General features: G+C 38.1%; 1 protein-coding gene across 3 annotated transcripts in view; it reads right to left on the bottom strand.

The window, feature by feature from the left end:
- LOC149262805 (Mitochondrial substrate carrier family protein) overlaps positions 1 to 24397 on the bottom strand; it is a 332393-nt gene that overhangs the window by 242887 nt on the left and 65109 nt on the right. For all 3 annotated transcript variants that reach the window (XM_089425258.1, XM_089425254.1, XM_089425246.1), the window contains exon 2: positions 7801 to 8182. In XM_089425258.1, the coding sequence (XP_089281384.1) occupies positions 7801 to 8182 (382 nt within the window). The remainder of the gene's footprint in view (positions 1 to 7800; positions 8183 to 24397) is intronic.

Raw genomic sequence — 24397 nt, 5'->3', positions numbered from 1 at the left:
TATACTAAAAACGTAGAGGTTGAATAGACACGTCGGTTGGGCTTCTAGAGCCTACGTAAGAGCTGGTCGGCTTGATAATAATTACATAAACAAAAATAAATTCATATCTCCATAAATACTTATCGGAATCGGATGATCTTTGGATCAATCCTACACCTCTCGACGAGAGGGACCCAATAAAAATATCAGCTGCCATAAATAAGTTGACCCACATGGAGTTTGGCCCTAGTTGCCAATTTAACAATACCAAGCCAAACATTCGCGAATGAGGGCTTACCATAATGCAGTTTTAGATATTTTGAGGTTGTTTCCAGATTATACCTTGACATGTGTCCCTCGTATACAAAATATTATCACAAATTCTCTTGCTACAGCTGCAAGTAACTTAAAGATCCCAATGAATTCAAACAATAAGTTTGAAATTCATGTGAAGCATCGCCCAGTTGTCCCTAATAATCTAAGATATTGGTAGGGGTTTCAAGATGATAAAGAAATTGATGATTTTCTGCAAAATGAAGGCCAGTATAAAGATACTTCTATAGATGTTGAGCAAGATGATGGTGAACCAGAAATAGAGATAAATCAGATGGAAGTCTTACAGTTGAAAGATAATGTCATCCCTAAAGGCCTTATACCTTTAGAGGAATTATTTGATCAAGATGATGTAGCCCGAAAACCAAGCTTAGTGCCAACCGAGAAGGGTGTTGAAGATGTAAATATTGGAACAACAGAAAATCCAAAGATGGTGAAGTTGTCAAAGGCATTACCTCCTCAAGTAAAAGCTAAATACATTAGTTTATTGTCTTCATTTTCTAATGTATTTGCTTGGGACTATACAAATTTAAAGGAGTACGACAAAAGTATAATTCAGCATATAATTCCTATTAAGCAAAATCAAAAGCCATTTCACCAAAAGCTGAGAAAGATAAATCCGAAGTTGTTGTCGTCAATAGAAAAAGAGGTAAATCAATTGTACAAGGTTGGTATAATCATTCCGATCAGATTTTCAAATTGGATCTCCAATTTGGTTCCTGTGAGAAAGAAGATAGGTGAGATCAGATTGTGCATAGATTTCAGGGATTTGAATAAAGTGTCATTAAAAGATAACTATCTGTTGCCGAAAATGGACCACATTCTCCAAAGAGTAGTTGGAGCATCTCGTATGTCGCTTCTCGATGGATATTCTGGCTACAATCAAATTTTGGTTCATGAAGATGATAGGGACAAGACAACATTCACCACTCCTTGGGGGACATTCCACTATGCCAAGATGTCGTTCGGTTTAAAGAATGTTGGAGCAACATTTCAGCGTGCCATGGACATTGCCTTCGCAAATGAAAAAGATGTGTTTTTAGTAGTGTATCTTGATGATTTGACTGTCTTTTCAAATTCAGATGAAGAGCATCTTTACCATCTGAAAATTGTTTTTCAGCATTGCAGAAAATATGGAATATCACTCAATCCCAAAAAGAGCTTGTTTGCTATGGATGAAGGGAAGCTTCTCGGTCACATAATATCAAAGGAAGGAATCCACATCGATCCTGCTAGGGTGGAAGCTATACAGAAGATAGATTTTCCTCGTAATAAGAAAGAGATCCAAGCATTTAACGGTAAGATGAACTGCTTACGTCGTTTTGTGCCTAATCTAGCTGAACACTTTAAGGAAATCACTAATATGTTAAAGAAGGATAGTGTGGTCAAGTGGACTGAGGAAGCTATGAAGTCTTTTAACCTGGTAAAGTTGGCTCTTTCTTCAGCCCCGATTTTGATCAGTCTGGATTATTCACAGGATTTCATATTATTTTCATTCGCTTCTGAACATACTATGGCAGCAGTTCTAATGCAGAAAAGAGATCAGCTAGAAAAACCAATTGCCTTTTTCAGTAGGACAATAAGAGATGCAGCCTTGAAATATAACATCATTGAGAAGCAAGCTCTTGCCTTGGTGAAAGCTTTGAAATATTTCTGGGTATATATTCTGCACTCTCATATCCTTGCTTACGTCCCTAACGCAGCAGTCAAAGATGTTTTGGTACAAACAGATCCAGAAGGAAGGCGGGGCAAATGGATCGCAGCATTGCTAGAATATGACTTGGAGATAAAGCCAACAAAGCTAATCAAGGGGCAAGGTCTAGCAAAGTTAATGGCCGAGTCCAATCTACATGCATTGGACATAAATCTGATTGCAGCCATGTCTAAAGAAGACGAAGATAGTTCGTTGATTCAGGTATCTGAAATTTTTCTCCATTCTCCTTGGTATTCAGATATTGTGTACGTGCTTCAGCACCTTTCACCATGACCAGGGATGGCTAAAAATAAAGGTAGAACTCTAAAACTTAAGGCTACTAGATTTTGTATTTTAAATAATGCACTTTATTGGAAGGATCCCGGAAGCATTTTGCTGAATTTCTTGACTGAAGAGGAAGCACAACAGGTTATGAGTGATTTCCATAAGGGAGACTATGGAGGTCACTTATTTTGGAAGATTACGGCTAACAAAATTTTGAGAGCAGGGTACTATTGGCCTACCTTGTTTGCTGATGTTTATAAAACTGTCACAAGCTATCATGAATGCCAGATTTTTCAGGGAAGAAGAAAGTTGCAGCCTCTACCTCTCAAGCCAGTCGAAGTTAGTGCACCGTTTCAGCAATGGGGCCTAGATTTTATTGGAGAGATTCATCCCACATCTTCAACTCAGCACAAGTGGATCTTAACAGCGACAGATTATTTCACAAAGTGGATTGAGGCAATCCCCACTCGGCAGGCCACAGACTCGGTAATAATTCAGTTTCTTGAAACAAATATTTTGTCACGCTTTGGCTGTATTTATTTCTTTTTATTTGTTTAACTTTGTTTTGAATATGCATTGAGGCTAGGTTTTATAAATCCGATTTTGTCTTTGGGTTTCATTTATTTTCCTCTTTTAGTTTTGTTGTTTCAAATTTTTATTTTATGTTTGATTTCCTTCAAAAAAAAAAATAGGAAAAATTAATCTTTGTGCCATTTGATTTTTAATTATTTTGATTTTGTTTTTTTGTTTTAAATTTTTTTTTAGGACTTAGGTTTTCCATCTTTTGATTTTGATTTTGTTTTAAATTTAAAATCTAAAAAAAAAAATTAAAAATCTAAAAAACTAAAAAATCCTTTCATTTATGTGACTTGAGATTACTAAAGAATTAAATTAAAAGAGGATTCGCTTTCACATTGAAGAATTTTAATGTGGCCTACACCCCATAAAAAAAATTAATTTATTAAAGTCCTTTTTTATTTTATTAATTTTGTTCACATTAAAGAATTTAATTTCTTCATTTTACCACATTAAATTAATTGCCTATGGAATAATTAAAATGCTAATTTAAAGTTCCTTGGTGTCTTTTGTGTTAAGTGTAAGATTTTAAATTTTGTGGTAATATTTCTCTATTTTCAAGTGTGATTAATGTTTGAAAAAATTATATTGACGATAGGAGAAAGATAATTAATTCTAGATCTGGGTTATTGAAGAAAATCAATTTTAATCTAGAATCATTGTTTAGCATTTAATTTTCATAAGTTTTCATGGGATTTAATTGCTAGATTTATTGCAGTTTTAAGCATTCGCATTTGATCGTTCATGATTGTCACTATTCGCCACATTTGTAAACTGCTTTGAACAACTTGTCTTTACTTAATCTATGGTTAATCGAATACTAAGGCACTGGTCTATAATCATTTCTATCATGTGGTTGTCTTGTCTTTAATCTATTCATCTCCATTGACCAAGATTTGTTCTAAATTCATCAGGTTGTCCATCTTCAGGTCTCCTAGAGCCTGTGTTTCACAGGCTATTCTTGTTCACTCACCTTACAGACTAACCCCCTTGACTTGTCTAGGAGAGAGTCTAAACGGAGTGAGTAAGGATTAGAGTGGCAGCCCTTACTTTGAGCGTTGTGGCGGTGCCTAGATACTTTGTGCAAAAGCAGGCCCCATAGCTTGTATCATTGTTTTTGGACTTTATAGGCCATTTAGAGCCTCATTGCTTATGTATTTTGTTGATGATATGTATTGCACTCGCTGCCATTTTGATATATTCACCTTTACATGGTATGTAGATGAGCAAACTTTGCATATTTTGTCTCTATTGGTTTGGTATCATGGTTTTAAATCTTAAAATTAGTTTTTTTTTTCCATTAAAAATTAATTATTTCATGTATTTTTTTAAAAACCAGTTCATTGAGATCTGACCAGTTCATGTTTGACCAGTCCTAGTTTGAAAGCCAGTTTATTAGGTGGATCGGACCGGTCACAGGTTCCGGTTTTTGATAATATGGTGTCAACACCATTTGCTATAGATATAGGAGAGCACAGCTCCATACCCAGCAACCATTATTTGACATTAAGTGTAGGGTCAGGGCCTTCTACTACTAAGGGCAGGTCTAGCAGGTTTTTGTCATTACAGGTTGCAGATGTGAAGGTGTAGTCTTGGTTTGAATCCAGATCTGGCCTCAGCGTCATTTTTGTATGGATATTCTTCAAAATATTTTCAGGTTTTCTGAAAAAATTCGAGGGTTTGTTCAAGCTATCTGTCTGTTGTTGCCTGGGGTGGGGTGTCATTTTCGCAGAAAAAATTCGAAATTTTTTTAAAAGTGTGCGCTGTCCAAGCCTCCAGATCTACGTTCTTCTCGTTGCCATCTCCTTTCTGTCCTCACATCGCTCTCCTTTCCTTGCTATCTTCAACTTGCAAAAAATCAGTAGCCTCCTACGCTGGCCATTCCTTCACCTAGTCGCAACTCCTCATCCTGTGTCATTTCAAAGCCTTGCTGCACGCTGCTAGCATACTATCCACGTCCCCCCATTGCCAGCCCTCACGTAGCAAATCCACACACAATTCCTTGCGTCCAACCTGCAAGCAAATTCACGCAAACTCTCCATTGCTTCTCACTTTCTAGCTCTCCTCCCTACAGCCATAGCTCGACTTGCTCCTTTCGTCACTGCAGGTCTACCCTTTCACGCTGCTTCAAATCCGCAAAGCACCTGCGTGAGACCCTTCAATCTATCGTCGATCTTTCCATGTTGAACTATCGATCTCCTCTATCCCTCAACTCAGGTATCCAAAATTTTCTCATGCAGTTGCTCATTTAACCGGCGCAGTCTTCATTCATTCCCTCCACACGCTGTTGCTAACCTTGCGATTCATTCATCCTTCTCCATCGTGCATCTGCTACGTGAAGGAACCTGGCAATGAAATTTGAAGAAAACTGAGAGATGGAGGCTGCAAAAGCTTATCCCTGTGTATTCCGTCTCCTCACCGCAGCCTAATTTCTCCTTCCGTTGTCACCCTTATGACCATCGAAGCACCCTTTTGCTCCATGCTGCTCCTTGCTCCGTCCCTCATCCGCACACCTGCAAAACAAACCAACCTCGCTTCTCCTCGCTGCTGCTACTCCATATTCGCGGCTATTTCCGTTACCCTCTCTCCACGCAGCTCATCAAATCCTCATTTTGCTATTCTCTTTTGCCGTCAACGCATACCTGCAAACACACTCAGATCATTTTGGTTTGATACATTCAGGTTTTAGTTTTTAGAATTAAATCGAGCCCTTTTTTCATATTTTTGTATGTATGGGGTAGTTTTGGTTAGCATTTCGATTTTAATGTGTTAGGGTAGATTTTTATAATTTTTATTTAGTTTTGTTTTTCTTTATGATTTTTATTTTTTTTTTATTTTTTTTTAAGTATGGGGGTTTTTCGCAGTGCATTATATTAGATATCATTTTGGGATTCAACTGCGTTAAGTAAGATCATTCACGTATGATTTTTATTTTAATCATTTAAAAAAAAAAAAACCAAAAAAAAAAATTATATATATATATATATATAGATATGTGTGTGTGTATAAAAAATAAAAGGTTTTGATTTAGTTTTGTTTTATGATTTCAACATTGTATTTAATAAATAATTTTTTTTTTTTTTTGGTCGCATTTAGTCTTAGCGTATCTTCCTAAGAATTGTCACATTTATAATTTTGGTATATTTTGTGCTAAGGCTAAGCTTTGAAAGAAAAGATTTTTATGTTAAGAGTGCTTAAATTTTTTATCTGGAGTTTAACTATTGGAAAACGATAAATTTTTCTAAGTCTGGAATTTCAAGCATAATCATTTTTTTGTGGATACTTAGCTTTTAAATTTCGTAATTGTTTCAAGTATTTAAGCTTTAGAAATTTAATTGCTGGAACATTGTTAAAGCATTGTGCATTTATTGAATATCTTGCATCTGGTGAAATTAATCATTGCTTGGATTATTTGATGATAAATGATTGTTAGCCGTGGAATTACAAATTTCATATTTCTGCAGCAGTTGATAACCATTAACTCCATAACGTACGGGTCTTAAACATTTAAGGATTCAATCAAATTTCGAATATCATTCAAGTGCTTTTTTTCCCCGCTGTGTCTCCCAAGCCACCTGATTCAAGGTGACAGCCCCCAGTATGAGCATCGTCGCGGTGCCTAGACACTCTGCGCGACAACACAACCCATCATGTTTTCCTGTAAAAGGGGGAGAGGGCACTAATCTCATATAGCTAGTTGCTAGTTTTATTTGTTTTGCTACATATAACTCGTGATGATGAAATACTTTTGTATATGTGATGTTATTGTGTATTGGTTCTCCACATTTGAGTCCTTGATTGGACAATTATCAGGGATTACCAAGATTTGGTATCTCCTTTGATGTATCATTTTTATTTTACATCCACTACATTATATATATCACTGCTTTCTTCATATTTATGTGCCAATGTGTTTATTTCATGTTGTTATTGCTTTGTATGTTTAAAAATCTGAAAAAAATGAACATATTATGCATTTTTTATGCTTTCCGATATTGCTGAAAAGATATTTTCAGGACCCTTGCCGATATTTTACCGATACCAACATTTTCAAAGCTGGTTGGCAGCCCCACCTTGTCATCTTATAACCCACCTTCTGAAGTGGATGCCTAGGGTAGGCAATAAATGCTTCCTTCGAAGCTATGCCACATATTCAGATAAGTATCTCACAGATGTTTCTATATTAGATTTCACATGAATTTTTATGTTTCAATTTTGAAAATGATACTTTTTTCACTATAGTTATGAAATGCATATAGTTCAACTATTAGAATGCATAGTCCAGGTTATGTGCATGGGTATATGGTTTGTTTCTCTGCTCAGAGCACCCCGTTGTTCATTGAGGAGGCTGGGTATGTGACACAGGCTTGAAAACTTTCCTTTCTACTCCATTAGAAAACTACTCGGGAAGGTTGGGCAGAGGGCAGAGGTGATGAGTTTCCACACCAAACATTATGCAAGTTGCGGAGGATCATAGTGTCAACCAAAAGCTTAAGTTGATGAGTCTATATATTATTGGATCTGTAGTTTTTATTTCTGGGAAAATTGTGTTAATAAGAGAAGCGGATTTAAATTAGAGAGTTGGTAAAGTTGTGCTACCTCTACTTTCTCAAACACGCCAAAAATAGTCCTCATACTACAAGCACGTAATTTAAGATCAAGGCAACTGCAAGACATAAAATATAGAAGAGAATTCTTCTCAAATTTTCCTAAATAAATTACATATCTAAAATCTGACAGAGACGAGAGGCAAGAGCTAAAAAAATCTCTTTGACATTACAAACATCAATGGTAAAAAGCAGACTGCAATAATCAGAAACATTTATTTGATACATTAATGAAGGTGCAATTGATGTCATCATTTCAAATAATTAAGGTCTAATTTATGCACCAAGGAAGTCAAAATATAGAAAACTAAAGGCTGTATGTTTTACCACATCAAGTGGAACAAAGACAGACTGTGCCGCAAGAGATGACATCATTCCAGCAACACCATTTGCTATTGCTACTTGTGTTGGCTCTGAAAGATTTAGTTTCTCTGTGACTCTTAGAGCTCCAATTTTTGTCGTCTCTAAGGTAGTAAGAAAAATTACCCGACCAGGAACTGCACCAATAACAACAGCACCAAAACCTCTATATAGACCAGAAATTCCGTCTGCTTTTAGAATGTTTCTAAATATAGAAATGGCTGTTGGATTTTCAGCATTTCTTTGAATAACCTGCAGCCTTGTCTTAACAACAGAAATCGGGTACAGGGCAACAGTGACACCCGTAAATAGGCCTGCCCCTATTGCATAAAATTTGGCTTTGTCAAGTCTGCAAAAGCAAGCATATAGGTCTATCAGCAAGGAACCTTTAAAATCAAAAAAATCAAAAATCAAAAATCTCACTCACAATTGGGCCAGTTTTAGATAATCATTATTCTGAAAAGTGCCTTTCCTATCCCTTTAACATACTTGTAATTTTGATGGGCAAAAACCTATACAGTAAAAACAAAGTCAGCAGCATACATGGTGAAAACTGCCTCAAAGTTTCAAACCATCATTCATGGTACCACTGATAATCCAATTAAGCTTACAGCATTTCCAGAATCAGGATGAGACCAGATTGCAAATTTTATAGGGCTTACATAAAAAAGAACAATATTTATTCTAGTTGAATTCAGTGAAGAAAATTTTGATTGTCAATAAATGTTTCAAGAAGGCATGCACCAATAGAACATGACAGAATACAATAATTTTATTATTGTCCAACAAATGACGACAAATAGGTCAATGGGATTGCCAAGTATAATAGTATAAAGACATTGTGGGAGTGCAAAGAGCCACTCCTACAAAAAAATGGGAAAATCTAATCTAAGATCTAAAATCTAACAGCCAAAGAAAAAAGAAAACTAAAATGATATATGTACTTCTGGGGGTCAATCAAAATGCCCTGGAGGGATGCCTCGGAAGAGGATACAAGGGAAAGGTAAGGAACCTCAGGGATCATGCACCTGTCTGCTGAAGACGAGGAAACATTGCACTCCTAGGAAACATAGTAAAAAGATAGACTAGTGACTATAGCATATATCACTGTAATACTGTACTATTATGAACAACGAATATATATATATATATCTATGTTGCCAGGAAACGTGGGTGCGGGGACGGGGACAGCATTTTTGGAAACAGGGTGCGTGGGTTCGTCGGGTAATATAATAATATTAAATTTTAATAATTATATTTTATAAATTATAAATTTATAATTAATAATATATATTAAATGTGAATTTGTATATTTTTGCAACTTTAAACAAGAAAACTTTAATGATAATCATTTAAACATGTTTGGTCTCTCCCATATAAAAACACAATTTTTTCATAGGAGATTCTTCTCAACCTGATAGTGGTCTAGACTTTTCTTGATGTCTAATCATCCACTTGCCCCATGCATGGTGTGCTCTGTGGTAAAGCAATCCCAAAAAGTTAAAACAGTGGCAGCCTTACCCTTCCACAAAACACGCTTATTCTTTTAGGCATATTTTCCTAGTTTTAATCTTAACATGATGTTATCAGAATGCTGTGAGAAATTGGCAGATTTTGATACTTAATTTAGCCATTTTCCAAAATAGCCCTTCTCCATTTAACAGCATCAGCTGATTACAGCTTATGGCTGGTCTCAATCCTACTTTCTATTTGACTGAAAATGTCTGAACCTGTATGTGTGAATTTACAGTTTATAATTTGATGGTTATTAGCTTATTTGGCTCGGGAATGAATGTTTCATAAATTCATTCCAAATTGATTTACAAGAATCTGCAGGCTCAAATTACAGAGTAAGAGGTCTCTTTTCCAGTTCTGGTTTCGATGCCATATAATATTAAAGGCATTGAAGATCCACAAATACAAGAGATTCATAATTTACATTGAGACTCTAACAAACCTTGGGCATAAGTTTTGAAATTGTTTTTATAAATTTATAGCATAAGACTAATGGCGAGACTGATCATAAGAGTCTCCTGCTGTAGGAAGGGACTCATGAATGTGCAAACAGCTACCCTTTTTTTTCCAACTATGGTCATCACCTTATTAAATATTTCCACAAAGCTACAACCAATTATGATATTCTGCTTGTGGGATTCTACACCCATAATGTTCCTTTTATAATATTGAGATATCATAATCATATATCAGTTTAGAATACTGTGTCGCTCATAAGTTTTGAAAAACTTATCACTGTTGATAAATTTTTACAATGATTCATTACCCTTGAGCAGCACATCATGCCCACAGAGCAATGCTAAGGCATGTGAACAAAGACAATCTTTGGAAACTGTAATCTTTGGAAATGATGGCCGAAAATTTCCTTGAGAAACATTCAGAAGACCTTGCAACCATCTCTGAAGGACAATCCAGACCAATGACCATCAATGACTCCAAAAATGATATCATTCGTTTATGGCATATATTCTATATTCTATGGCATATCATTCGTTTATGGCATATCATTTTTTAAATTTCAATAAAAAAAATTATTTGAAAATTAAATTTTTAATATAGTTTTTTAATGAAGAACCCAACCTGAAGAACCCAAAACCCCAAGCACACGAAGAACCCGAAGAACCCAAGAACCCGTTAAAGGAAAAGAACCCAATTTTTTTTTTTGAAGAACCCGATTCTTTTGGGTTCGTCTGGGAAGAACCCGTACCCGAATCCGGTACTTGGGTGCGGGAACCCGGGACGGGTTCGAGAACCCCACCCGCGGGTGCGGGTACCCATGCAACACAGATATATATATAGCCAATCCTCACTCAAATTAGGGAGCGCATTTCAAGCTTTGAATGGTCATGCTTTACACACATTTAAAGGAAAATAATGTAAAAGGAGATGAATTTTCTAAAGAGGTCCTTTCAGGTTGGGCCATTCCTCATACATGAATTCTATGAGGATTGACTGGTTCAAGACATCTCCTTTCTTTTATAGTCTTTATTTTGTCACAGGCCCGTATTTTGCTGAATTTAGCATGGAACAGTGGAAATCAATATGTTTTTTTGGTGTATCATAGTGGACTCAGATGCATAATTTTGTTTGAAAGAAGAAAGCTGCTACAGGGAAAAGTTTCACTTTCAAGTTGTATTTTTGGAATTAGGTTGATTTGTGTATGGTCTCGGGGATATATTTTTAACCTCGTTGAAATTTTGTATGGTTTTTTTTTTTAACCATGGTGAACAGGATACTCCTAGGACTAATCTGGGCGAGGCCCAAGATCAAACCTCGTGGCTGCCCTATAACACCAAGAGTATATCCAGCAACCTGCAAGCCAGATATACCAGATCTTATGATTTAGCAAAATCCAAGACTCTGGGAAAGTGGGGAGTCTACTCCTTGAGCCGAGATCATAGCAGGGCATATACTCAATGGGATTTGAACCACAGTCTCGTTGGTTTCACCACCAATATTACCATTAAACCACATATCCCTGTATTGTATGGTTTTGTTACCAATCAAATCAGCGGTGTTTTTAAGGTCCTAGCAACCTGCTAGATGAAGCCACACAGGGCAGAGACCCACTATCACCTCGGCCCATGCCCCCGCTATTTAGACGCAACACCCCCTAAATGGCCAAAGGAGGAGTCCCTAAATTAACCCCAAATGGCTCCTCACTAAGATCAATGCCTTACATGGAGTCACCTAGAGAGGAGGTGTTCATGTCTACGAGTTGTCTAGCTGTAAAATATGTCATTGTAATAGCAAAAAACTAAACAGCGAATATTAGTAGCACAAAATCACTGGAAGTAGGTCATGTAACCTATGGGTTTTGGTCTACATGAAAATATCTAACCAAAAATGTATTTATTATGTGAATTAGGTCACCAACTAGATAAGATAATTTATTAATGTCCAATGAATGACCACAAAAGTAGGTCAATGGGACTAGATGTACATCCAGTGAGAGTACAATGTGGGAGTGCAAATGCGACTCCTAGAAAGTTAAATCAAATACAAATATATATATGTATGTATGTATGTATATATATACACACACGCTAACTGATGTAATGAAAAATGCAAACAGTAAGACATCCTCTTGAGCATGAACATGTATAAAACCATATCACTGGCCCGGTGAAAAGCCCATAGGGAAAGAGAGTTGAACATGAGTTCCATGATGTCAAGAATGCCCGAGTCTGATAACCGATGGCGAGGGCGGTGACCAGGGTGCTATCTCACTGCCTGAGTCCTCATGAGCTATCTGGGAATTTGGTTGCATGATCATGGGGGGAAGGGAGGAGCGAGGTATACTCCTAGCATCTGAGACCGAAGGAAAAAAGCTTTGGATAAGTCTTTGGTTGCTCCGCTGCGGCTGCGAAGGAATCTGTCCAGGGAGGTTGCCCTGCACAGGATCCACCTAGAACTGATCCCCCTAGTGCTCAAAACATACATAGACTGATGTTTTATTCGGCACCTCCAAACCGGTCTCGAGGATATCGATCAGCCTCATCGAGTGGGGAGGACCGAGGAGACCCGATGTCTCACTACTCTACTATCTGAAGTATTCTAGGACTCAACTCGCCTCTTCTTGCTTCGATCAGCCTGAAAGTATGATGTGATCATCTGGAACCTTCCCACGTGATGGGACGTATGTAGGGCCAAAGATCTCTATCTAAATATCTCCCTAATGAAGAGGGCTAAGCATCTTTGATCTAGATATCAGAAGAAGGTAGAGAGGGAGCCTCCCGAATCTCTATAAAGGCAATGGAAGCGTCCTTTGATCTCATAGTGTAGGGGGCACCTAAAAATGAGGTGCAAAAAATATAGATATGCTAAATGAAGCAATGAAAAATACAAATAGTAGGACATCCTCATGAGCATGAACATGTATAAACAGCTTGTTTCTATGTAGCAAATTGTGAACTCTGAAAAACATAGGGACAACAATCTAATTTGGGTACGGCAACCACCCTACAAGTGCCTTAGCACTTCCAAATTATTAGTCTAAGGGTGCCAGAAGTATTAAAGTTAAAATAGAGGCTTCTGGGGCCTCCCTTCAGCCAAAATATTACTAAAAAGTGAATTTCCAGCAAATTGGAATTACTTTTCAAAAATCTGGGTGAAAACCATCTTGGTTTTACACAGAAATTTCCAGATTTGATTAAGTATGGCTAGAAATTACAAAAAAATATTCTAAATATAAAAAATAACAATTATTGAGCACTATAGAGTAAATAGCAAGGTTTATGATGAATGTACTCACTTGAAGGGCTGAAAACCTCGCTGTAAATTACAGATACAGCTTGGTATAGCCTTGCAAATTTCAGATCTGCAATGTCAAAGTTTCAAACAGCTAGATACAAATAAAAAAATATCCTGAAATCTACCGTGTACCTTTTCTTGGTTAGATCTAGTAGTTAACTCAACTTTCCCCAATAATAAAGCTTGCTAATAAGATAAATAAATAAAAACCAGTGTTGTCGCACAGATTGTCACGACAACGCTCAGACCGGGGGCTGTCACCTTGATCCTCGATCTCTCCGTTTAACCCTGTCTTCCGCGGCTAAGGGGGGTGGACCCTATGGGACAATGGATGACCAACTGTGGACCAGTTGGGTTGGGAGACATGAAGGGGAAAACAAGCACTAAATTGATTTTATTAAGTTTATAGACCAGTGCCTTATGAAATAAATGATGAAACGATTATTTGTCAAATGCTGCAGAAATATGAGCTCATTAACAATCATTTACCATCAAACAAAGCTTAACTTTTTACCAAATGCGAGATAATCAATAAATGCTTAATGGCTTAATGATACTCCAGCAATTAAAATTTCGAAAGATAAAGTGCTTTAAACAACCACATAATTTCAAATGCTAACCAGATATCACATCCATGATCATTTAAACATGTTTTAAAAAAGAAAAATGATAAATATTAATTCCCACATCAAAATTTTAGCCTCAGCAGAAAAGATAAAACATAGCAAATTCCTGAGCCAAGACTCAAACTCGCAAAGAATTTCCAGAAATATTTATATTTTTCAAATAAAAATTGAAGACTAAATGAAACTTTAAAAAACAAATCTAAATATTAAAGCCTAAACTAAAAGAAAAGAAATTCTACTTTTTTTTGCTTTTTTATAATTTTATAATTTTTATTGTTATATTTCTAAATGAAAACTAAACAAAATAACTTAAGTCTAAATCTAAAACAAAAGTCTAAAAAAAAGGAAAAGTTTTTTTTAAATTTTTTAATCTTTTATATTTTTTATTTGATTATTTATAAAATATAACTAAATTCTAAATGAAAAAAAAAAAAATCTAAACTATAAAACAAAATTCTAAAAAAAAAGCCTAAGGATTAACTTTTTTATGCTTTTGGGATTTTTTTTATATTTTTTTATTTTTATTTCTAAAACCAAATTGAAATCAAAAAAAAAGAAAGAAAGAACAATACTAAATCGAAAACAAAAATTTAATTTTGAATTTTCTATTTTTAAAATGAAGAATTAAAACAACGAAATAAAAAATATAAACAAAACTGAATTGAAATTTTTAAAGTCCTTAGAGAAAAAAATTTAATGAAAATTCATTAACTAAACTATAACAATATATCAACCCTAAACTAAAATTTAAAAAAAAAAAAACTAAATCTAAACCCCAAAAGAATCAAACGAAACCCAAAAAAAATTATACATACGCCTATCTAAAACTTAGCCGCATAGCATACATATCGAAATTTTGTTTATGCTTGTGATTTTGCAGGTGTGCAGGTCGCCGGCGAAAGGAATAAGCTTGACGGCATGAAATAGATGAAGAGCACGATGGAGGAGAAGTATGGTGACACCCAGAAGAAAAACGCAAGAGGAATCGATTTGCAGATGGCCTGTCGATCCAAAGAAACTGCGTGGAACGGGAGGGGCTGTGTGGAACGCTACTCGTGGACACGCTGCAGGCTTCACATGAGGGATGAGAGGACGCAGAGTGGAGAGGTATGGTGTTGCGGATGAGGCTACGCTTATGTGAGGAGCAGCAGATAATGGAGGACGCAGGGCTCCACAGGTTAAGTGAGCTGGCAAGGAGGCGGAAGAAAAGATTTGAGCAATGGAAGGAGGGATAGCGTAGGAGAGTCGACAACAATCAAATATGGAGCAGCGTACAGGTTTAAGGAGCGAATAGCGTGAGGAGTACCCAGGAAGAAGTCTTGCTGTAAAGAAAAAATCAATTTTTTGTGAGTGTTTTGAGTTTTTGTCTTGCTGTGCGTGAGGAATCGTGGAGGTTTGATATTCGCGTGAGGGGCTACGATTTTGAGGAGGCAGAAACCTGGATATGGTTGCAGACAATGATGAGGGGTGATAAAGGTGCGTGCAGGCTGCGTGGAAAGGGGCTACACAGGTAAGAAGAGAGCATGTGAAAACAGAGGCTTGCTGGCAGATCCGGCACGTTTGAAGAACAGCAATTGATGGTGGCGTACATTGAGGAGGGCGAGGGGTATAGTAAACACTGCAAGGACACTCGAAACTTTCCAGAAACCTCAACACAGCATCAGACAAGAGAAGAAAGCAAATCAGTGCCCCAGAAACCCTTGAAGCAGTTTTAATAAAAAAATTAAATTGCCCTGCTTCAGATTTAACTGACGAAAACCCCAAAAATTCTCCAGATCTGAAATAAACAACCCTGCAAAGGCTATTTTCTGGGGCCAGATCTGGCTTCACACACAAAAAATTTCTTCTCAGACCTGCAACCTGCAATGGGAAAACAAGCACCCGGAGAATATATGCAAACATTAAAACTAAAACCCTGCAAACTGGTCAAAAATTACAATATTTACATAATTATAGCTCTATAACAGCCAGATTAGTCAGTTATCATCAATAATATTTTCAGAACTTCAGATTTTCTATGAAATGCTTTAGAAAAACTCTCATGCAATTCAGAAAAACAAACTTAAATGATAAACCCAGGATCGAAACTGGCTGGGCTCTGCAAGAGAATGTTTGCGGGAGTTGGCTAGTTCAGCCGAGAACTTCCCCAAATGCCCACTGATCTTCTCAATAAGGGTTTCCTGCACAGCTCACTTCAACCATCAATAAAGAGGGAAAAAATAGTACTAGATTCCAGATGCATTGGAGATACCTGCCATTATTTCAGAAATGCCACTACCATTAAAACCCTAGTAAGTGAACAAGATACCTGTGTTCAACAATACTCCAAATCAAGCTATTACTAATGGCTGAAAAATGAAAATATGCAGAAAATAAAAAAGCTCACAGCATTTCAGGAGAGTAACACCAGCAAGATTTCAACCCCAAAGTCTTTCTTTATTAGCACCAGAAAAAGTTTACAAAAGAGCTTTCTTCAGCACAAGACTCACAGATCGAATCTCCTCTCAAATGACCCCTAGCACCCTATTTAAAGGAAAAATTCCCAACGGCTAATTCGAGTGATCCATGTCAAAATGATCTCGACCGTCGATGAGGATCAAGATATCTTTTAATCTCATCCGTCGAATTTTTAAATGCATTTTAATATATTAAAAATTGAAATTTTGCATTAATTTACTCAAAAAAATTGATTTATTATTATTTTATTATTTTTAAAATTTTTATTTTATTTTATTTTTTAATTATTTTTAAATTTTATTATTATTTTATTACTATTTGTATTTATTTATTTTTAATTTTATATATTTTTTTAATTTTTTTAATTATTTATATCTTTTATTTTTTTATTTTTTTTTTATTTTTTCAATTTTCAATTTTCAATTTTTATTTTTAAATGGATCCTCGAACGTAGGCTTTGGAAAAATCACCTAGGACCTAGGACTTAGGACTTATGAGGGGATTAAAATATTTTCTAACCATCAAGACACTTTACATCATGACTTTTACAACTTTACATCTCAAGGGAGAAAACCCATTTGACATAGACCCTCATAAACCACCCAATTCTGCGACACAACTATAATCTAGCAGATCAACGCACTAGGATTCCCCTAAGATTCTAATGACAAAATTCATTCCGGCTTTGGGGTTAGGCTGAAGGAAAACTCTGCCGATCATGGATCGATGAGACAAAAAACCTTTCGGAACGTAGATTATCACTAGAAAATTAGGTCCACCTAGGCAATTTACATACATGACTCAACTCTGCTAAGATTATTTACAATTCACACATGCAGACTGGGTTTACAACATAAATTGATCAAGTCGACGATGACTGTCGAATGGCACGGACACGTCAATCAAGCGCTATCCCTTTTGCGAAGCAAAAGGGGGTGTACTGGTATGGGAAGTTGACACGTAGTGGTCAACAACCAGCAAGCAAAAAACCTAAACTAATTGTGGAAAATTAAAGAGAGGTTTTTTTTTTTTTGGAAATAAGAGAGGTTGTTGTGTAATACCTATGCCATATGCCTCAACTTTGCTAGAATGCGAAGTTAATATTCCTTTAGGTCAATATAGTTGGTTTATTTCAAGTGAGTGAGTTTGGTCAAAGATGTAATCACCCCGAATATTACTTAATCCTCTTGATGACTTTTAAACCCACTTAGGAGTGGCCTCTCCTCAAAGTGGTGTCTCCAACCTTCGATTGTTGTGTGCAGTAGTTGACAAAATCCGCGAACAAGTTGAAGTTGCCTCAAGAGATGGTTCAAATGCTTGGATCAATTTAGCTGCAAAACCAAGAAAACTCAAGTGGGGTTGCCCCCTAGTTGGCTTTCTCCACATGACTAGATAGCGCTTCAATGGCAAAAATGGTTAGTTTTAGCGTAATTTTATTTATCATAAATAAAAATCAAATTTAGTGAGCCCCAATATAGATATTTGGAAAGAAAATAAAGACAATAATCATTCCACATACTGCATAAATAAAATTTACACAAGGGTTGTCAAACTGTGAGCTCTTTATTATGATAGCACTTATCTCAATTAACAATAGCAACCTTAGATATGAGGAGAGCCTTGCCTTATAGGAAAAATTCTAACGGCTTGTTAATAACTAGTGGGACTTTCCCTCAATAAATATTACAAAAGTAATTTAATTTGCCCACAAGGGTGTTGACCTGGACAAGATTCCATGATTTGGCCCACGAATTCCCTTTGTTAATGGTCTTTAGTGGTCAATAGTCAAAATAGTAGCTTCTTTGTCCCCGGTATGAAATTTCCTTAATTGCAGATACTAGAAATTATTCTTCTACCTTATGCAATTTTTTTGTCTTCAAAAATTAATTACGGCAAATAACGAATAAAATCACTACTACAATTTTCAACAATAATAACAGGAACTGAGAAAAGTAGTGCACACACAAAATTTAGACATTAATATTTTGGACAACAGTCCCTAGAAAAACCTAGTGTGAGGCAAACCAGTGCAGAAGATGAGGATTTTTATTATTATTCTTCAGCAAAATCTATGATCAAAAATTATAACTGCTTGCCATAAATTTGCAAGGCTCCGACAAATTTTTTCTCCAGCTACCAGCACTTAAAAATACTTGGAAGGAACTCAGACTCCCACTGCAAGACAACTAGGCCCTCATGAAGTAATTTGGCCTCCCTTTGAAAGTGTGTATGGCCTCACACGTGCAGCCTTGGCTGAAGGAAAATCGGCCCTACGGCCCCTAGCAAACTCAGCCTCCTCCGGCAACTAACTCGGTCTGACGTCACAACTTCTCCTAGAAGAAATCAACCTCAAAAACTACCTCTTTCTCCCACACACGCGAATGCAAACTCGACCTCCCTTAAACCCTTGCACACCAAAATAATTTTGGCCTCCTGCAGACAAATCGATCTGGCAATTTTTTGTTGATTTCTGGTAGCATCAAATGTGCTCTAAGCCTCAAATTTTGCAGGGAGGCTAGGACACCTGTATTCCACAATACCCAAAAACCGTTTTAGGAAATTCCACCCGGAGACAGTATTATTAAAATAATTAATTATTTTTAATGGGTGCCTAAGTCTAAAACTTAGGAAATTAAAATAATTAAAGGGTATTAATCAAACTGAGGGTGAAACTTCTAGAAGAAGACGGAGATCGAGTCCAAATGATCTGAGCCATTGATTAGAATCTAATCTGGGTCGTTGCTTACTCAACTGGAGGATTATAAGGCCTTTGATGGGCATTTGGAAAACACATTGGAGAGAGATCAAGAGATCAAATTTCTCAGAGAGGGCAGCGCAACAGTTGCTAGAGAATTGATCAAGGAGATTTCTTGCAATGAGGGGCAGGGATAGTTTCCAGAGGGAAGTTTTCCTAGTTCGGAGAGTACAAGGAAAAGAGGGCAAAAAGACGTCCAGAGACGCTGACATAGGGCCACGCAAAGCTTAAAAGGGAGATCGAAATTCTGCTGAGGAACCCTCAGGATTCAGTGTTGGAGCTGGGGTGTGAGACCGGGAGGCCAGAGAGCTGAAGTTTCTAGCCAACAGAGGATCAGAAGGAGGTGCAACGCAGTCCCAGCTGCAATGACGCAGTGACTGTGTGGGAGTGACGCAAAGACAGCGCAAAGGCTCATCTCCAACGCAGATCAGTGTCGGTTCTTCCAGTGACAAGGTGAGATCATCTCACTATTTTTTTGCCCAGTTTCTCTCTATATCAGATAGCCAGTTGGGCATCCAACGAATTGTATTCAAAAAACTACTGCTTAATAATACAAACCCTCAACTGTAGCACCAGTTTTCCCACATTGTGTTTTTCCTAGCACATTGGTTCAAAAATAATAGTATCACTTCTGTGTTATTTCTTTCTTGCTCAGTTTCTTGTTTTCGCATTTAATTCAATTGGTGAAGACTACAATGTATTAGTTTCGGTATTTGTTGTAGGATGCAGTAAAATAATTTGTTCAGTAATTTAACAAATAGAAGATACTTAATCAGTTGCTGCTGTAGAAATTTGGGTCTTCCAAATTTTCACATGGTATCGAAGCGCAGGTGAAGCAAGAGAGTAGAGCTGGAAGAGCCCAGTGCTAAAGAGAAGGAGGGAAGTCGAAGTGTTGCGTAGGCAGCAAATCGAATCCCCAAAGGGATTGCGCAGTCCAGGAGGGAAAAAATTTCGAGGAAATTTTCTCTCTGAGTGAGCCGAGAGAAAGGCTTCCAAATCGAAGTTTGCCAGTGTCAAAGAGAGCAGCGCAGAGCAATTTTCTGGTGAGATGCAGTTTTCTGCAGTAGTTGTTGGGGCAGAAAAGCGTCAGAGGGAAGCAGGAGAAATTGTTGAGGGAATTTCTTCCTCAGAGACTTCCTAGCCAGGGAATTCGATTTCTCTATTGCTGAGCAGCAGCAAAGAGGAGAAAATCTACTAACTCCAACAGGGAGTGCGTAGGCTAGCCTAGTGCTGCGCAGAGGAGAGAGGAGGCAGTTCGACATTTCATTGGCAGAGATGGCAGCTAGTGGGTTAAGAGATCAGGATCAGTTGGATGGTGCATCCAACTATGTGATCTAGAAGGCAAGGATCTCATGCCTTCTGGATGAGCATGATCTCAAAACCTATGTCGACAGTGTGGTAGTTGTACTCGCGGATCCAGATCCACTCAAGAAGTACAAGGGTGAGATGGCAAAGGCCAAGTGATTGATTCTCGACGGAGTGAGAGATCACGTAGTGTGTCACATTACCGGCAAGGATACTGCCCGACAGATGTGGGAAGCATTGGCTATGCTATACGAAGGATCTTCCAAGCAGCGGAAGATGTACTTGGAGCAGAAGATGAGATCCACGCAGAGATGCAGAAGGGGGAACGCATTGATCTGTTCCTAACGAAGCTTCAGGAAATCTAAGACTCGTTGGCAACTATGGGGTCAACACCTCAGTCTACCGAGAGGTGAGGCTAGCCCTGAATTTTGTTTCAGAAGAATGGCAAGTATTTTTCCAAAGCATCCTGGGCAGAGAGAGATTACCAGATTGGGAAAGAATGTGGGCCGCTCTTCAGCAGGAAGAGATGAGGAGAGACTTAGTTAAGTGCAAACTTGATAGTAGCAGCAACAGTGGGACGAAGCCAAAGGAGGAAGAAAATGCAACCCTTGCATCCAAGGGGCAGCAGAAGCAGCGGAGGCGGAAGAAGGACGTCTCGAAGATCAAGTATTTCTAGTGTGGTGAATTTGGTCACTACACTACACAGTGTCCTCTCAAGAAGAAGGACAAAGACAAGAAGCATGATCCGAAGGTTGCATTCGCAAAGCTCGAGGAGGAGTTTACCATGATTACCCAAATACCTCCAGGGGAGAGGTGGGTGATCTAGTAATGTAGGTCGAAAAAACTACAAATGGGCAGGATCCTTGAGGAGTACCCCTCTTGGATCAATACCTTGCTATGGGAGTCCATATCAAAAGTAGCAGGATGGACCAAGATCAGTGGATGCAGAGGAGTGTCGAAGTGACAGTTGCAGTGGCTAGGAGTGCCAGAGACTGAGCAGTGCAAAGCGAAGTTGGCAGCAGTGTAGTTGGCATAGTGCAGAGTCAGCAGCAGCGCAGAGGCTTCAGAGGGTCAGCACAAAGACTAGCAGCAGTAAGAAATCCAAGAACAGATGCATCATGTTGCACACATGTTCAGTAATTTTGGATGCTTTTCCGTTGTTGATGCAGTAGATGTCGCAGTTGGAGAAGGTTGCAGTGTTGGCAGTGCCAGTGCCAGTAGCAGCACAGATGCAGAACTTATGAGGGTTGCAGTACAGATGCAATGTTTGCAGTGGCAGGGTCAGCAGCAGTACAAATGCAGCATTTGCGCAGTAGTTGATGGCCAGTGATGTCAAACATCAGCAGCGCAGAGGGAGATGTTACAGAATATGGGTGATGCTTCAGCAAGTTGCCTTACTAGAGCACATTCCTCGCTAAGAGGGAGTGTTGATTTCTGGTAACATCGGATCTTCTCTAAGCCTCAAAATTTGCAAGGAGGCTAGGACAGATGTAATCCACAATACCTAGAAATCGCTTTTGGAAATTCCACCCAGAGACAGTGTTCTTAAGGTAATTAATTATTTTTAATGGGTGCATAAGTCTAAAACTTAGGAAATTAAAATAATTAAAGGGTATTAATCAAACTGAGGGTGAAACTTATAGAAGAAGACAAAGATCAAGTCCAAATGATCTAAGCCATTGATTAGAATCTAATCTAGGTTGTTGATTACTCAACTGGAGGATTATAAGGACTTCGATGGGCATTTGGAAAACGCATCGGAGAGAGATCAAGAGATCAAATTTCTCAGAGAGGGCAGGGCAGCAGTTGTTAGAGAATCGATCGAGGAGATTTCTTACAGTGAGGGACAGGGATAGTTTCTGGAGGGAAGTTTTCCTGGTTTGGAGAGTGTGGTCTAGAGAGTACAAGGCAGATAGGGCAGAAAGACGTCCAAAGAGGTTGACGCAAGGCCACACAGAGCTATGCTATGGCAACGCAGAGCTTCAGAGGGAGATCAAAATTCTCCTGAGAAACAGTCAAGATTCAGTGCTAGAGTCAAGGTATGAGACCAGGAGGCCAGAGAACTGAAGTTTCCAACCAATGGAGGATCAGAAGGAGGTGCAGCGCAGTCCAAGCGGCAGTGATGCAGTGACTGCGTGGGAGTGACACAAAACTGCACAGAGACAGCGTAGAGGCTCATCTCTAGTGCAGATCAGTGTCAGTTCTTCCAGTGACAAGGTGAGATCATCTCACTATTTTTTTGCCCAGTTTCTCTCTGTATCGGATAGCCAGTTGGGAATCCAACGAATTGTATTCAGAAAACTACTGCTTAATAATACAAACCCTCAGTTGTTGCACCGGTTTTCCCACATTGGGTTTTTCCAGGGACATTGGTCCAAAAATAACGGTGTCACTTGTGTGTTATTTCTTTCTTGCTCAGTTTCTTGTTTCCGCATTTAATTCAATTGGTGAAGACTGCAGTGTACTAGTTTCGATATTTGTTGTAGGATGCAATAAATAATTTGTTCAGTAATTTAACAAATAGAAGATACTTAATCAATTGCTACAATAGAAATTTGGGTCTTCCAAATTTTCACAATTTTCTCCTTCTAGATCTCAGAAACTAGTGAAGAAATTCTCTTCGAAAATCTTCTACTCAACCATTGTTGATTCCTCGCTGCTTGGTGTCCTCCACACTATCACTACACTCTCGCTCTCACTGGAATTCATTTTTTGTCCAAATGCCCCATCGACTTGCTCTTATAATCTCTCATCGACAAATCAACGGCCATGATCTAACTCCAATCGATGGCTAAGACATCTTGACCCCTTCTCATGACTTTTCTTGAAGTCACTAGAGAAAATCGATTTCGTCTTAAAACAGTGCGAAACACGCATGTAAAAGAATATTGAATGAAATTCCTTAGGAATGAGCAAACAGCTCAATGATAATACAGAGATATTTACAATAATAGAAACATCAGGTTTCTATATAGAATATGGGAACAATCAGTTTCATCTTAAGAAACTACTAAAAGAATACAAATAGCAACAGCTAAAAGAATGAGCATTAAATACTAAATAGAAATATTCTAATACCCTCCCTTAATGCTCAATCTATTTACAACACAAATAGACCCTCGGAATTTTACAAATTTATCAGGACCAAGAGGCTTGGTGAAAATGTCGGCGGGCTGCTCTGTTGTGGGAACATATTTCAACTGAACTGAGCCGTCTTCAACAAGCTGGCGAATGTAGTGGCAATGAGTTTCCACATGCTTTGTTCGTTCATGAAACACTGGATCCTTGGCAAGTTTGAGCACTCCCTGATTATCACAAAACAAAGAAGTAGGTCCGGTCTGAGAAACATGCATATCTGCCAGCATACGTCAAAGCCAAACTGCCTCACATGATGCCTTAACTGCTCCCCGATATTCTGCTTCTGTTGAGGAGAGAGCCACTGCCTGTTGCTTCTTACTAGTCCAAGTAACAGCACCGGATCCTAGATTAAACACATACCCAGCTGTAGATTTACGGTCATCAACCGAACCGGCCCAGTCAGAATCAGTGTAACCACGGAGTATAGGATTGGAACTTCGAGTGTATAGGAGGCCATAATCAGAAGTGCCACGCACATATCGTAGCACACGCTTTGCTGCGTTCCAATGATCAGCGTTAGGAGCTAACATGAAGCGGGAAATGTAGCTCACTACAAAACCGATGTCAGGTCTGGTAGCAGTAAGATAGATGAGACTGCCCACTAATTGCCTGAATAAAGTTTCATCCACAAGAGGAGATGATGACTGAGCTGAAAGTTTGAGCCCTGGTTCCATAGGAGTCGTGGCCGGTTTGCAATCCTGCATTCTGAACCTGTCCACAAGATTTTTTGCATACTTGGACTGAGAGAGAAAGATCTGATTTTCAGTCTGCCAAACTTCAACCCCCAGACAGTAATGAAGAAGTCCCAAGTCTGTCATCTCAAAAGTTCTGCATAAATCTTGTTTGATCCCATGGATCAAATGTGCAGAGCTGCCAGTAATGATAAGATCATCCACATAGACAACCACAAACAAGATATCATTACCAGTATGCTTGATGTACAGGTTTGCATCAGAAGGGCTCCGCTGAAAACCCTGATCTGTCAGGTACTGATCAATTTTCATGTACCAAGCCC

This window comes from Pinus tabuliformis, chromosome 6 (assembly GCF_031772625.1).
Source record: "Pinus tabuliformis cultivar Carrire ecotype Pingquan chromosome 6, CPIR1, whole genome shotgun sequence".
Taxonomy (NCBI): domain Eukaryota; kingdom Viridiplantae; phylum Streptophyta; class Pinopsida; order Pinales; family Pinaceae; genus Pinus; species Pinus tabuliformis.
The sequence above is the reverse complement of the archived record's forward strand: the minus strand, read 5'-3'. Positions and strand labels throughout refer to the sequence as shown.